The sequence below is a fragment of the Psammomys obesus genome, unplaced genomic scaffold (assembly GCF_907164565.1).
Source record: "Psammomys obesus unplaced genomic scaffold, mPsaObe1.curated_primary_1811, whole genome shotgun sequence".
In the NCBI taxonomy this organism is placed as follows: Eukaryota; Metazoa; Chordata; class Mammalia; order Rodentia; family Muridae; genus Psammomys; species Psammomys obesus.
In genome coordinates, this window is record NW_026596079.1 from 1,348,317 (window position 1) to 1,362,559 (window position 14,243).

A 14,243-nucleotide genomic window follows, 5' to 3' on the forward strand; every position below is an offset into this window, starting at 1 on the left:
TCTTTCTTTCTTTCTTTCTTTCTTTCTTTCTTTCTTTCTTTCTTTCTCTCTCTTTCTCTCTTTCTTTCTCTTTCTCTTTCTCTCTTTCTCTTTCTTTCTTTCTTCCCTCCCTCCCTCCTTCCTTCCTTCCTTCCTTTTTGGCCTTTTGAGACAAGGCATCTCTGTTTAGTCCTAGAAGTCCTGGAACTTGCTTTGTAGACCAGTCTGACCTCTAACTGGAGATCCCCCCGCCTCTGCCTACCTAGTGCCACCACCGCCCTGCTTTCCGATTATCTCGTGAAAGTCTTCTGCTCTTGTTCTGTTTGGGGCTTCTTGTTTTGCTTGCTTTTTATTTCATTTACTTTCACTTCAGCTAAATGACTATAATCTGTACGAAATGTATGTGGAATTAAATACAGATAAATCTGGTGAAACACTAAAACAAACAAAGTTTTTTGTTTTTTTTTTTTTTTTGTTTTGTTTTGTTTTGTTTTAAATAGAAAACTAAATGCTGTGCACTAGTGACTGATGGTTGGTGCTGCTTTAAATATAGAGAAGTGGCACGGAGGGTCAAACCCAAGGTTCGGAAAGAGCTGTACCGGGTACTAGTAAAGAACACCCCGAATTCCACCCTGGGGTGGCTCGAGGTTTTCCTCCGCGTCTCTCTGCATGGCTTTTGGGGAGACTCTAGCTTCGGGTTTCTCAGGACGAATAAGACAGCCTGTTCAGGACTAGCTCTCCACCCTTCCTCTCCCTTTTCTCTCAACAAAATTGCGGGCTGGTTCACCTAAAGCTGGTGGAGAATCCCGCCTTAACCAACAAAACGAAGGGGTTTGCGCCTCGGCTCGCACCGCCCCGAACCCGCCCCGAACCCGCCCCGAACCCGCCCCGAACCCGCCCAGTCGTTTCTGTCGGTCAATGCAGTTCTAGTGGGCGGGGCTGCTGCCGCGGGGACGCGAGAAGGCCACTCGGGAGCACCATGGCGGCTTCCGAGTCTGAATCTCTGCGCGTGGGCTTCGTGGGCGCAGGACGCATGGCGGAGGCCATCGCCCAAGGCCTCATCCGAGCAGGTGGGGAGACGAGGCCTATTTGGGGGCGGCTTTCCAATGGGAGGAGCCCTTAAACGTCGGCGGGAGGTGCGCACATGTCCAGGGCCGGCGAGGTGAATTCTTTCGGTTTCTGAGTGAGAGCCCTACAGCAGGCTTCATGAAAGGCCTCCAGAGTCCCCGGGTGAGCCAGTGGTCCATTTCCCAGGCAGGTGGGCGGCCGGACCGGGCATGATGTGGATAAAGATAACACAGCTTATTTTAGCAGATTGTTTTGTTGACTGATATTCCTTTAAATGTATTGAATGAAAGAAAGTTACGATTAACTTCACTTGTGACTTCTTCGTGGGGGTTTTGCTTGTTTGTTTGTCTTCTCGAGACAGGATTTCTCTGGATAGCCCTGGCTGTCCTGAAACTCGCTCAGTAGACCATGCTGGCCCTGACCTCAGAGAGTCACCTGCTTCTGCCTCCCGAGTGCTGTGATTATAAAGGTGTGAGCTACCACTGCCCGGCACACTTATAACTTCTTACCTCCTTAATGTGGCTGTGAGTTTATAGTTACCTATGTGGCTCAAACCATGTCTTAGGTTGAACTGATTTAATGCCAAGTTAATGTCCAACTTTCTGGCCTCCTCCTCCTCCTCCCAGTTCAGTATTCTATTCATGCATCAGCTCCACTCTCAGAGGTGGGCAGCTGTGTGGACATGCGGGAGGAAGAGGACTGGCCCTGTGTACTGAAGACTGTCTGCCGTCCCTGTTGGAGTAGAACAGCGGCTGTTATAGCTGGCCTACCACTGCCGTACAGCGTTTAGAAAACTTAGTGAAGGAAACTTTGCCAACAGATTGCAGGTAGAGAAAGCTGGTGACCTTTGGCTGTCTGCTTTTCAGTTGTACTTCAAAGTCCAGAGGCTCTCGATTGTAAGAGAATGGCTTCCTGCAAGTCTTGGGTGTTTGCATGTAAAACCTGGCTGTTCACCCGCCTCTTGATGGGACACAGACTGTCACAGACATGATTAGCTCCTCTCTGTTCAGGTTGTGGTGTGCGCTTCCGACTGGCCCAGTCTTTTCTACCGCTACGTCTTCCAAAGGGGCACTCAGTCTTCCCCAAGACATCCCAGCACACTTGCGGTGTCTCAGTGGAATTGATCCCCTTGTTAGGTCTTTCTTAGATTGGCTTTGTTTGTTTGGGTTTTTTGTTTTGTATTGTTTTCCTGAGACAAGGCCCTGGCTGTCCTGGAACTCTCGATCTGTAGACCGGCCTGGCCTTGAACTCAGAGATTCGCCTGCCTTTGCCTCCCAAATGCTGGGATTCACGCACTATCATCACCTGGCCAAGATCGGCTATATATATACATATATATATATATGTATATATATATATTTTGAAGATTATATATGAGTGTTTTATCTGTTTGTGCACTGTGCACACACACATGCATGCTTGCACACTTGGTGACTTCAGAGCCAGAAGAGGGCACTGGTTCCACTGGAGGTGGAGTTATGGATAGTTGTCAGCTGCCCATGGGTTGTAGGAACCCATCCCAGGTCATCTGGAAGAGCAGCAAGTACTCTTCAGCTGCTGAGTTGTCTCTCCAGACCCTTTACCAACTATCTCCCTACCCACCATGCCGCAACAGGCCTGGTATTCCTTCAGAAGTTTTGTGTTTTGGCCAGTAAACATAAATGCTCTAGTCAGCTGCCCCTTCCCTGAAAGCAGAGGCTCTTGGTCTCTGTGTCTTGTTAGGGTCAGGCAGGTTCTGGCTCATGTCCAACAGGAGCATGAGCAGCGGCAGTGAGATTGAAGTACGTTTGAGTTGACCTGATTGTTCGGCCCCAAGGACAAGCATCCCTGCTATGTCCCTATGGAGCCTTAGGCTGACAGGGACTAGGCAAGCTGTTTCTTATCTTCCCAGCCCTCACCAGCTTTTGCCTTTCTATTCAGGCAAAGTGCAAGCTAAGCAAGTGCTGGCCAGTGCACCAACAGACAAGAACCTTTGTCACTTCAGGGTAAGTGGGACCTAGGGTCTTGTCCTCCTGAAGCATTGATCAGGGGCAGGTTTAGCTGAAGGTTTGAGGTAGTTTGGTCTGTCCTGGAGAAGGGGAGGTCAAAGGCCAGGAAGAAAGTTAAGCTCCTGGAAGACTAGAGCAGATTCAATGCTGTCCCTATGTAGGGTGGGTGTGGACACTAATTAGGAGGGAAGGTTCCAGAAGATAAAACTTGGGAGTCTGAGGAGCGGAGGCCTGTTGGGTTTGTCATTTGAGAGTACGGCTAGTACCGACATTTGTAACAACATAGGCCTGGCCTGGGGGATCCTAGGGGATGCAGAATGTTTGATGGTACATAGGTGGGTTGTAGGATACCTTCTCACACAGCCTCATTTCTGGCATTGGTGTCTGGTTAGGCTCTGGGTTGCCAGACTACTCACTGCAATGAGGAGGTGCTGCAGAACTGTTCACTTGTCATCTTTGCCACCAAGCCCCAAGTCCTGCCAGTGGTTCTGGCAGAAGTGGCCCCTGCTGTCACCAGTGAGCACATCATCGTATCTGTGGCCGCTGGGATCTCTCTGAGCTCTTTGGAGGAGGTAAGTGCCCCATGGTGTGAATAAGGCCTAGACCCTGAAATAGGCTTTGTTGGCCATACTTGGGAGGCAGACAGCATCCCAGCCAGCCTCCGAAAGGAGCTAGTTAGCCCACCAGGGATGGTGGCTGGGGTAATATCCTGCCACTGTACCTAGGAAGTGGGAAGTAGAGGCTGCATTTGGCTGAGGTATTGCAGGATATTCGATCCCATTGTGAACCCCTAGATTGTGAACTGTAAAAACCTGTTTCTTGTTTGGCGTGGTTCAGCCCTTACACAGACCTTTAATCCAAGAACTTTCTGTTTATTGTAAACAGGTGATTTTGGTGTAGCTCAGCCTTAGCACACCCTTTTAATTCAAGAGCTTTATTTAATAAAGTTAACCCTAGATCAAGAGGAAGAGCAAGGAAGCGGCTGACAGGGAGTAAACAGAACGGAGGGTCTTTGAGTTGAAGGGTATTTAAGACAGTGTGGAAAAGAAGAAAGGCTTTTGGGTTTTTCCTCCTGGACTATCAACTGAGCTAGCAGCCCTTTTTCTCCTAGGCTGTCCACTGAGCTAGCAAGCTCTTTTCTTTTGGCCTTTTGGCTTTGGGGGCTTTTAGCTTTGAGCTTTTGGCTTTTCGCTTTAGGACATGAGCTGAGTGGGAGGGTCAGCTGGGTGCTTTCTCTGCCTCTCTGAGCTAGCAGGTTTTTCACCCCAGCATCTGGCTCCTGAGTCTTCTTTGGTAAAATCAATCATTCGGGGTTTTCTTTTTTTTTATAACACTGAGGTGTTTGCCCAGCAGGCCTGTCCAGTCTCATAGGCTGCCTGACACTGAGCTCCTTTCTGTCTAGCTGCTACCCCCGAAAACACGAGTGTTACGAGTCTCTCCCAATCTACCCTGCCTAGTCCAGGAGGGGGCCATGGTGATGACACGGGGCCAGCATGCTGGGAATGATGACATGAAGCTCCTACAGAACTTGCTGGAGGCCTGTGGACAGTGCATGGAGGTTCCCGAGTCCTATGTAGATATCCACACTGGCCTCAGTGGCAGCGGCGTGGCCTTTGTGAGTATTGTCTTAACCCACATCCCGGAAGGCAAGCCCTTAGCAAAGACATTGCGCTCAAGCTTCAGAGTGATCCATATGCTAACGATGAGCTCTGCTGTCCCTCAGAATAGCATGTTTTATTGGACATCGAGGCTGGCCCCTTCACCAAACCCTGGGCTTAGGCCTTATAGTCTCAGGTATTTGTGACCCCATTTAGGGCCTTGTTTCTTGTTCTTCTGAGGCAGTGGTTCTCAATTCTCCTAACGCTGCAACTCTTTAATACAGTTCCTCCTGTTGTGGTGACTACCAACCCTAAAATTATTTTCATGGCTACTTCGTAACAGTGATTTTGCTACTGTCATGAATTGTAATGTAAATGTCTGTGTTTTCTGATGGTCTTAGGCAACCCCTGTGAAAGGGTCTTTCAACTCCCGAAGGGGTTGCAACCCACAGTTTGAGAACTGCTGTTTTGCATATTCTCTAGCCAGGAGCTGTGTCCAGCAAAATGTCAACTTTGACATGCCTCCTCCCTACTCTCAATGCTATTACTACAGGTGTGTACATTCTCAGAGGCCCTGGCGGAAGGTGCCATCAAGATGGGCATGCCCAGTGACCTGGCCCACCGCATTGCTGTCCAGACCCTGCTGGTGAGTGAAGGCTTCCTCAGGAGAATGTCGCGAAGGTTCAAGTGTGTGCTTTATCCAGCCAACAGGAAGACAAAGCTCACACAGGCTGGGGAAATGTGTAGCTGCCTCACTGAGTCTGTAACCTTCTCCCCAGGGAACAGCCAAAATGCTGCAGCGGGAAGGGAAGCACCCAGCTCAGCTTCGGACAGATGTGCTCACACCAGCCGGAACCACCATCCATGGGCTTCATGCCCTAGAGCAGGGTGGCCTTCGAGCAGCTACCATGAGCGCTGTGGAAGCGGCTACCTGCCGGGCTAAGGAGCTCAGCAAGAAGTAAGGCAGGCTTCAGATGACCTTCGAGGCTCCTTGCCCAGCTACGGCCTCTGAGTGGTGAGAACAGCCTTGCATGGGTGCTGCAGTGTGCTGTCCTTCAAGCGTAATGGCCGTCATCATCATCATCATCATCATCATCATCATCATCATCACAGAAGCTGTGACTACTTGTAAAGTACCCTCAAGATCAGCTCTGTTGACTGTGACATTCGTTGAAGGGAGGAAAGGTGGGGAGGGTCATTTGACCTTTATCTGAGAGTCTAGAGTCTCCCTTCTGCACCCCTCAGCTAGTCCTAATTGTACATGGCCTCATGGTCTCAGGAGGTAGTACAATATGTAGTCTGCGGGAAGATGAACTGAAGAAGGAAAGGTTCCCATCTTTGCAGATACAGGAACATCATCATCCATTCTGGTATGAGATATTTTGATGATGTTGCTGTATTGGGGTCACCCACACTACTATAAGCAACACTCCATCTATACCCTGTAAGCCCAATAAACTTACTGGTTCCCTAAGTTGGATTTTAGTGGAATTTTACTTTGTTTTGTACTTGGTGCGCTATAAAGTGGGGGGGGAGGGGGCAAGAATTTATATTTCCTCAGGAAGAATTCATACAATACTGGCTACCAGCCTCCTTGCTTGGGTCACCTCTGTTTTCTACATTTACTGCTTCTAAGGACCACGGTTCTCTATCCATCACACAAGTGTTTCCACTTCCTCTACACCCAGAAAAAGTATCCAGATCTGCAGGCCTCCTCATGGAGGAGGCAGTAACTCCTCTTCTTCCTCCGCCTCTTCTCCTCCTCCTTCTTTGGTTTTTCAAGACAGGGTTTCTCTGTATAGCCTTAGCTGTCCTGGACTCACTTTTTTTTTTTTTTCTTTTTCTTTCTTTCTTTCTTTCTTTTTTTTTTTTTTTTTTTTTTTTGTAATTTAATCTTTTTTATCTGGGACAGGGTTTCTGTGTAGCCTTGGTTGTCCTGGACTCACTTTGTAGACCTGCCTAGCCTGGAACTCACAGAGATCTGCCTGCCCCTGCCTCCCCAAGTGCTGGAATCACAGGCGTGTGCCACCATGCTTGGTATATAACCCTACTTCTAAAGAGACATGATAGCCAATGTTGGTTCTCAGGTGTCTGAAAGTGGGCTTGTTTCGAGGGGTTGGAGGGTTTTGAAATCCAGACAGAGCTACTAGCAACAAGAGAGAGCTACTGAGCCTGGTCTGGAGTCCTGGCCCTTCTCTAAATTTTCCATTGGACTATTCAAAACCCAGTAGCTAAACTACTGGAGGATAGGGGTAGGAATGGCAGAGGAGTAGATGGCACTTGCCCAAGAAGCTTTCTCCCTCTCCATGAAGTCTTGGCCCACAGGAGAAGAGTCCCTGTGGAAGCTGGAAAACTCACCTCTTCTGAGCCGCCAGCAGGTGGCGTGCTCTTCCACAGTTGAGTTGCTGCACCAACGTGTCCTGTGCTCTGGTTACACTAGTCAAGTGGAAGAGCTGTTTGAGGTTTCAAAGTGAGCCCTAGCTAGCTTGGAAGACTGGACCCCTGCCTCCGGCTGGACATAGGCTTCTTCCCTATTGTACCTAAGCTGGCTCCATGGCAGGAAGAGCTTGAGCCTCAAGAATGCTGGGTCAGGAGTCCTTGAGTGCCCAATAGCCCTGGTACTATAACTACAGGTACTACCGTGGCAGGATTTGACTTTTTTAGTATATCTTTTCCTATTCCAGCAGACCAGGAAAACCAGGAATTAGAGAAAAGTGAGGCAATGGTATTGAGGGCCCAGGCTCTGAGGCTACTGCATAGGGACAACCTGGTGTAACTCTGGCCCTGCCCCAGATACCCCCTCCACTAAAACTGTCATTGCCATCCAGACCCCAAGGGGTTGACTCCCTCACTTTTACCCAGCAGCCTCCTGAGGCTAGGTTGGAAGCACCCATTACTGTGGCTTGGGGCAGCTCCCATGGTAGCATCTGTTAGCTGGGTGACCCTAGGGAACTTAACCCTTATCGATAAAGCAGGACTGATGGCATTTACAGACAGGAAGAAGCTGTCCCGTCCCCAGTCCCACTACTCCAGCACTGCAGCCCCCCCTTCTCTCAGCCCCTTTCTTTGGACGTTCTCCCTCCCCCTCCCCCCATTGTATCCCATTCCCACTGGGTAGCTCCTCTCAGCCAAAGCCTTCCTAAATGGACTCTGGCATTGTCACTTGTCAGTCCATGCTCTTCTTTCCTCACGTGGAAGGACTTAGAGAAAAACAGCTCCACTGTTGTGTTTATACAAAGTGCTGGGTGAGCTGACCAGTGATAAGAGGCTCAGAGGACAGGTGATAGGGACAGCGGAGGGTCTCACCATGCCAGCTGCAGGGTCATTGGCCTGTGTTGTTTGGACACAAGACAGTCAGCTTCCCTGCAACCTTGCTTCCAAGCTATGCCAAGTCTAGTTAGGATAGAGTCCCAGGGTCTAGGGTAAGGCACCCCTTTATGGAAACTCTTCAGGCAGCCCACCTGCCAAGAGACTCACCGATTATGGTGGGCCAATGGCTGTTTGCTTCTGGAACCAGGGCTGGGAAGTGGAACACACCCCTTCATTGCCCAGTCAAGGTCCAGAGCTTGTTATGTGGCCTCAGATCCACTGGTGGCAGACTGAGACACAGGTTGCTGGCTACTCAACGAAGCAGCTTTGGGGCCATACAGCTGTGACACTATAATCCAGGCCCCTTCCTATTGCATGCTGCTCACCTAGTCACTGCTTTCTGAGATAAAAGCTGGTAGATGCTCATGGTATTCTCTTTAATAAATACTGTCCCACTTTTATGGCCCCCTCCATCCTACAGAGTGTTCCAGATCCAAGCATCAGATCTAGTCCCCCAAATAAGACTAAAACAGGGTAGCTGATGAAGTCGACCTGCTTTGCCTTTATTACACAAGTGCCATTAGATCGTTTGGCCAATAACCTCAGCTGCGAGCAAGGTTGAGTGCCAGAGAAAGGGCCTTACAATAGCACATGAAAGCTGTAAGCCCAGGATCCTTTTGAGGATGGCTGATGGGGTCAAGATGCTCTTGTGGGAACATGCAGAAGAGGCTAAACTGTGCCAGGTCCCAGCTGAGCTTCCCACAGGCAGTCCTACTAAGTTGTATAAAGGGCTCAGTCCCCTTTACAAGCTACCCTCCTAGCTTGAGAGAGCTCCCCTCCTCTCGTATGATTTTGTTCAGTTGCTGTCACTTCTCAAGTACATGGACCTTGGGGACAAGACTGCCTATGACCACTGCAAGCTCTCACTCCCCCAGCAAAGCAGTGGTAGTGGCTCCAACAGAACCCACGCTCACCTATCTTTCTGTGCTGGGTGCTCTCTCCAGACAATCTGTTTATGAATCTGCAGGACTACCTAGCAGAAAAGGCTGTCTATACTTCCTAAGCCAAAGGATTGCCACACTTTGTGGGAAACAGGCAGACTTCTGTCTTGGGCAAGTGGGATTCCCGCATGATGCCTGGTACCTAGCAGGTGGCAATGGCTGCTGTAGAAAGGATCTGCAGCTTTATCCTCTTTAGTAGTTTGTGCAACTTGGTGCCCACAGGGCTCAGCAGTGCAACTCAGATGGGTACACAGTGAGAGTATAAGGCTTTCCTAAGGGGCCCATGAACCCCTAGGGAGCCCCATCAGACCCTGAGTACAGAAAGGTGAGGTAACTGCACATCTCAGGCCAAGCTGCGCCTGGGGCTGGGGCCTCTGTGCAGCAGCAGATGCATGCAGCACGCTAAGCTCCGGAGCTATAGGTCCTACTGCCGGGGTAAATGTCAGGCCCCTGGGCAAAGCAGCCTCCTCCACAACCGGGACTCCGCCACCAAAACCTCTGCTTAGAGAAGGTAAAGAACTCACCAGCCTATTCCACTCCGTAAAAATTGCTTTTGTTCTTTTCCTTTTTTCTTGTAGTGCTGATGTTTGAACCCTGGGCCTCAGGCATCCCGGGCAAGCACCCAGCCACTGCACTAGACCCTTAGCCGGAAATGACAGCTTTGTGCCTACTCATGGGCATCTCCCTAGTCCAGCTAATGATAGCACATGGACACAAACCTGTCAGCAGCACTGTGACTCAGTTGGCCCACACTTGCTTGTTTATAGGGCAGCAGCAATGTGGGGCCACAGCAACCTCCTGGGTCTTGTGTGCCCAGATGAAAGGGGCTTGGACAGTAAGAGAGGCTGGCAGGAGGTCTTACTCCTAAACCCTATTCTCTGCCAACTCCAGATTGTCTGGACCCAGGCCAAAGGAAGAAACACAACAGAAAGGATGAAGACAGAAACCGATAGATACCTCTCCAAAGAACAGTAGGGGTAGCCTAGGCTGAAGAGCAGCTATCAGAGGCTCCCCAGGCTGAAGGTGCATCCAAAGCCCAGGTTTGCCTCTCTAGAGACCTGGGAGGCAGGTCTATCAAAGCTGGATGGTGCCTGGCTGATGGTATGAACACAGACTTCTGAAAAACCCCACCTTAGCTGCTAGTGCTAGAGACCCCCTGCCAGTCATGATTGCCCAAGGTCCTCTAGGTCTTCAGGCTCGGGGAGGCCAAGTACATAGGTGGTCAGATGGGTCCCAGTGTGTACAGATGGAGTCCGCTACCTGAGCCTCAGTTCTCTCGTACCATGCTTTCCCTCAGCTTTTACTATTTATGCATGTTTTTGACTGGGATGTAATGTGGTTCCAAGGAGCTGTATTCTTGGACCTACATGGAAGTCACTTTTGGATACTTCATCCAAGGCTCTGCCCATTGCCAAGCTGTTACTTCCCTTCCCCCCCTCCCCCCTTCATGTTTTCAAGGCTCAGACTATGAGAAGTGAAGACGAGGGGAGAATACCAGGACAAGGACTCAGGACAGTATTTCTGCCTAGACACAGCGCCCCTCCTTAAGACACAGGTGCCTCTGCGCTAGGTCAGCAGCAGTTATCAGAACCCACTTGGATAGAGCAGCAGGGTGATACAAAAACTGGACATTCCTTTGAGCCTTTTATCCTTCAAACTGGGCCTTCCTGCAATAGCTTCTCAGGCATACAACACCAGGTGGATGAGTCTAGGGGGAGGGCCGGTGCAGGAAGAGTCCACGGGGTAAGGGTTGGCTCTAAGGCACTGCTGAGTTCCCAGACAGTTACAGAGGCTATGACCTGTTTCCAGGAAGATCAGATAGCCCTGGAACTAAACAAAGTGGTTTGTCCTGCCATTGGTTCAAGCCACCTGGGTCCAAATCCAAACACTTGCCAACATCATGAATAGAGGGTCTTTCCGAACGGAGTTTTTAAAGGGAGAACTAAAAATCCAAGTAGAATAGAATTTACTATACGCTCTGCTGCATCCCAAATGTCACCAAGCACTGGGGGCTTCCACTTCCCCTTTCCCACTTGCTTGTGAGCACACCATCCCAGATCAGGGACTGGAGCCTCCCCTGGGCTCTGGCCCAGCATAACTCTGATAACTACAGAGCTATAAGAGCAAGGGCAAGAGAGCCCAGAGACCACCTCACTCTGCCAGCACTCAGGGTCCCTGTGAAGAGCATCTTTTAAAAACAGGTTTAATGTGTACTTGTTTTTAAAACAAAACCAAGTGCTTCCCCACTGAGATGAAACCAGGTAGCACCAGGGAGGCAGATGGAACTGGCACAGCAGCCTCATCCAGTGGACATGGGGGAGGGGAGAGGGTGAGCCCCATAGGGGCCAGAATGGAGGTACAGTCAACTGTTCTCCACTAGGTGCTGTGCTTAAGTGCCCACATGTGCCTACCCAGGGAAGAGCATTTGCTTCTTTGAGCTATTATTTTCCCAGGACCTATAGATCATGGGCCAGGATATTCTTTACTAACAGAACTCCTCCAAGCTGGGCTGGGCTTGCACCCCTGGACCTCTACAGAGGACTATACCAGGGAGAAAAGGTGGAAGATGGAGGACTGTATATAAACCCTCTCTCCCAGTGCAGCAGGAGAAGGGCCACTGGGCCAAGGCAGTCACACACCATCACCAGAAGCTGCTGCCGAGGGGCCAATGCCTCCAAGCCTCCGTGCCATGGTAATGAGGGAACGTAACTGCACCAGCCTCAGCGGCCCCACTTCTCTAGGATCCTGACTCTCCAGCCACCTCAGCGCCGTCTCTAGTCCCCAAATGGCTTCCCCAGCAGTAGGTACCAACATTCCTCCTTGCTCAGTGGCCTCTTCCTCCTCCTCCTCCTCTCCAGCCCCCACGCTAGAGGGCAGGCTGGCTGGGGATGGAGGAGCTGCAGGGGCCACCTCCTCTCTGCAACCCTCAGGGAGCCCTCCATCGTCATCCAGGTGCAGCCACTCTGCCACCTCTTCAGGCGCCAGGCGCTTATAAGCCAGAGCTGCCAGATGTGTGAGGTCACTGAGCACCCTGCTGCGTTCAGCAGCCTCTTCTACCTGGTGGGCTGGCTGCTGCCCAGGCTCAAAGGCGGCCCGCAGACCCAGCAGCCAGCAGCGCTCTATGCTGCCCGCCTGGACCAGGTCCCAAGAGAGGCCAGCCAGGTATAGCATGTCCTTGAGCATGAAGCTTCTCATGAAGTCCAGCGGGGAGCCACTGGCACAAGACACAGCAAGTCTCAGCAGCTCCCGTTTGTACAAATGCTTGAAGGCTGCCACCACACCATGCCCCAGAGGTGTAGGGATGTGCGCTCGGCTGCTGCCCTTGGACAAGAAGAGCACTCGAACTGCGCCATCAGGTGTCTGCAGCTCCTCTGGGGATCCAAGGAGCTCGGGTTGGCACTGCCTGCGAGTCGCCTCGCTCTCCTCCAGGGCAGGCATCCTAGTGGCCCAGCTTGGACAGGATGGATGGGCCACCAGCAGCACGGCCTTCTGTTGGAGGCAGCTTCGGCGCAGGTAGCGCTTGACACCAGGGACGAATTCCTCAAAGAACCAGCCCCGAAGAAGAGGCCGGCTGAGCCAGGCATCCGGGCTGTATCGGTAGGAGGCGGGGAATTTGTCCTGGTTGTGGTGCCGCAGGCTAGGTGGGTCGGGTAGCTGCCCGATGACTAGTGGCTTCAATTTGTGGCTGCCCGTCAGGTTGGCGGCCAGCAGTACTGTCACTCGGTCGCTGCGCCAGCGCCGGCTGCACCCACCAGGTCCCCCGGAGTCCCCTGCGCCTGGAGTTGCAGCCTGCTCGGGAAGTAACCTCCAATAGAGACCAGTAACGTTAGCGTTGTAGATCTGCTCGTCGCCATAGCATCCCTCGGAGTGGGATAAAGTGGCCGGCTCGCGGTCAGGTAGCAGACCGGCGCTCGGCGGCTGCGCCGGCTCCTCTTTGACAGGTGCGGGGCCTGCGACCGGGGGTTCAGTCTCACCATAAATGCGCTGGCTAGAGATGCCGTGGCGCTTCTGCCAGCGCCAGAACCAGCCGTGGCTAGCCTTGAAGGTACACTCGGGGCCGTAGATCTGGCGAGCAAAGGCCTCAGCCTGCGCTTGGATGACCGGTCCCGACAGCGGCACGCCGTGCTGGCGCAACGTGAGGAACCACGAGTAAACGGCGCGGTCGATCTCCTCCTCGTTGGCCAGACGCATCTTCTTGCGCTGCGTGCCCACTTCTCCACCAAGCTGGTCCAGAAACCAGCGCAGCTTGGGCTCGTCCTTGAGCCAGCCGCGCAGCGTGCCGCCTGGCACGCCGAAGTCTCGGCACACGCTGGCCTGCCGCTCACCGCCCTTGACGCGCTCGATTGCTTGCAGCTTGTCTTTGATGGAGTAGGCCTTGCGGAAAGTCATCTTCACGGCCACGCGGGGCCGCGGCGTAGGCGCCGGGGGCGGTGGGCGCTCGGTGGAACCCGGGCCAGGCGCTGGCGATCGCCGCTGCTCAGCAAGGCGCCGGGGCGGGGGAAGACGAGCGCGATGAGGGACCGGGTGTAGGGCCGGGCCGGTCGGAGGGCTCGCGGGGTACATGGCGCCGGCGCCTGAGACCACCCCGGATTGCAAGCCTGACACTCCTGGCGGGCCGCTTGGGGCGGGGTTCGGGGGCGGGGCTGCCCGGGTCCCTCCCTTTTGTCTCGCCAGCCCAGCCTGCTCAGGCGGGCAAGTCCCGCCCCTTCGCCTCGTGGCGCCTGCGCTTAGTCTGGCTTCGGGAGCGTCACCAGCGCGTGCGCACATTTAGCTTCGTTCCTCCCCGCCCGAGTCCGGCGTTTCCACTCTTCCGGCTGTGGAGGGGTGCGGCTTTTCGGGAGGTCCGGTTCTCGGCTGTTAGCAAAAACTCTTCGGGAGAAGCGCGACTCCCGAGGTACCTGTCTCCAGGATTGTGCCATGGTGGTTTCTGCATGCATCGTGATGCATTCTCTGAAGGCGAGGTAGCGCGTGCCCAGGGTTCTGTCCCCCGCCGCACCTTTCGTGGTTTGTTCCGCTGCGTTTTCCGGGAGCTGCGTGGTCACCCTCCCTTTCCTTTGCAGTCCTGAGCGCGCAGTTCCAGGTTTTGGTTGCTGCGTCCTTGGCTGGCGTGTGAGTACCGCGGGCCCCGCCTCGAGGAGCGCACGTGCGGCAGAGGCCTGCAGTGCCCTGGCCTCGCGCCGTTAGGGTTGGTTCCACTGGGTTAGAGCTGGCTGCGGGGAACCTTCTGGGCCTATATGGGAGCAGGCCAGTGGCCACATGGTTCCTTGAGTGCTGCTTTAGGTTGGCCGCGCGGTGGCCCG

The 14,243-nt window shown here is 52.8% G+C and overlaps 2 protein-coding genes across 2 annotated transcripts; one reads left to right on the forward strand and one right to left on the reverse strand.

Annotated features, from left to right (window-relative positions):
• The first annotated feature begins 895 nt into the window (after positions 1-895).
• Positions 896-6,107, forward strand: Pycr3 (pyrroline-5-carboxylate reductase 3). Its single transcript, XM_055626752.1, has 6 exons — positions 896-1,049; positions 2,968-3,032; positions 3,428-3,607; positions 4,438-4,650; positions 5,187-5,279; positions 5,413-6,107. The coding sequence occupies exons 1-6, from the start codon at positions 959-961 to the stop codon at positions 5,593-5,595; spliced, it is 825 nt and encodes a 274-aa protein (XP_055482727.1). The 5' UTR covers positions 896-958; the 3' UTR covers positions 5,596-6,107.
• Positions 6,108-10,477: 4,370 nt separating this feature from the next.
• Positions 10,478-13,565, reverse strand: Tigd5 (tigger transposable element derived 5). Its single transcript, XM_055626332.1, has one exon. It carries the CDS (start codon positions 13,504-13,506, stop codon positions 11,575-11,577), a length of 1,932 nt encoding a protein of 643 aa, XP_055482307.1. The 5' UTR covers positions 13,507-13,565; the 3' UTR covers positions 10,478-11,574.
• Positions 13,566-14,243: the final 678 nt, after the last annotated feature.

Excerpts from the sequence above, each read along its gene's own strand:
- Pycr3 (XM_055626752.1), top strand. The coding sequence starts at position 959 with ATGGCGGCTTCCGAGTCTGAATCTCTGCGCGTGGGCTTCGTGGGCGCA. Across the intron at positions 3,608-4,437 it reads CTCTGAGCTCTTTGGAGGAG|CTGCTACCCCCGAAAACACG; the intron begins GTAAGTGCCCCA and ends CTTTCTGTCTAG. Across the intron at positions 4,651-5,186 it reads GTGGCAGCGGCGTGGCCTTT|GTGTGTACATTCTCAGAGGC; the intron begins GTGAGTATTGTC and ends CTATTACTACAG.
- Tigd5 (XM_055626332.1), bottom strand. The coding sequence starts at position 13,506 with ATGTACCCCGCGAGCCCTCCGACCGGCCCGGCCCTACACCCGGTCCCT.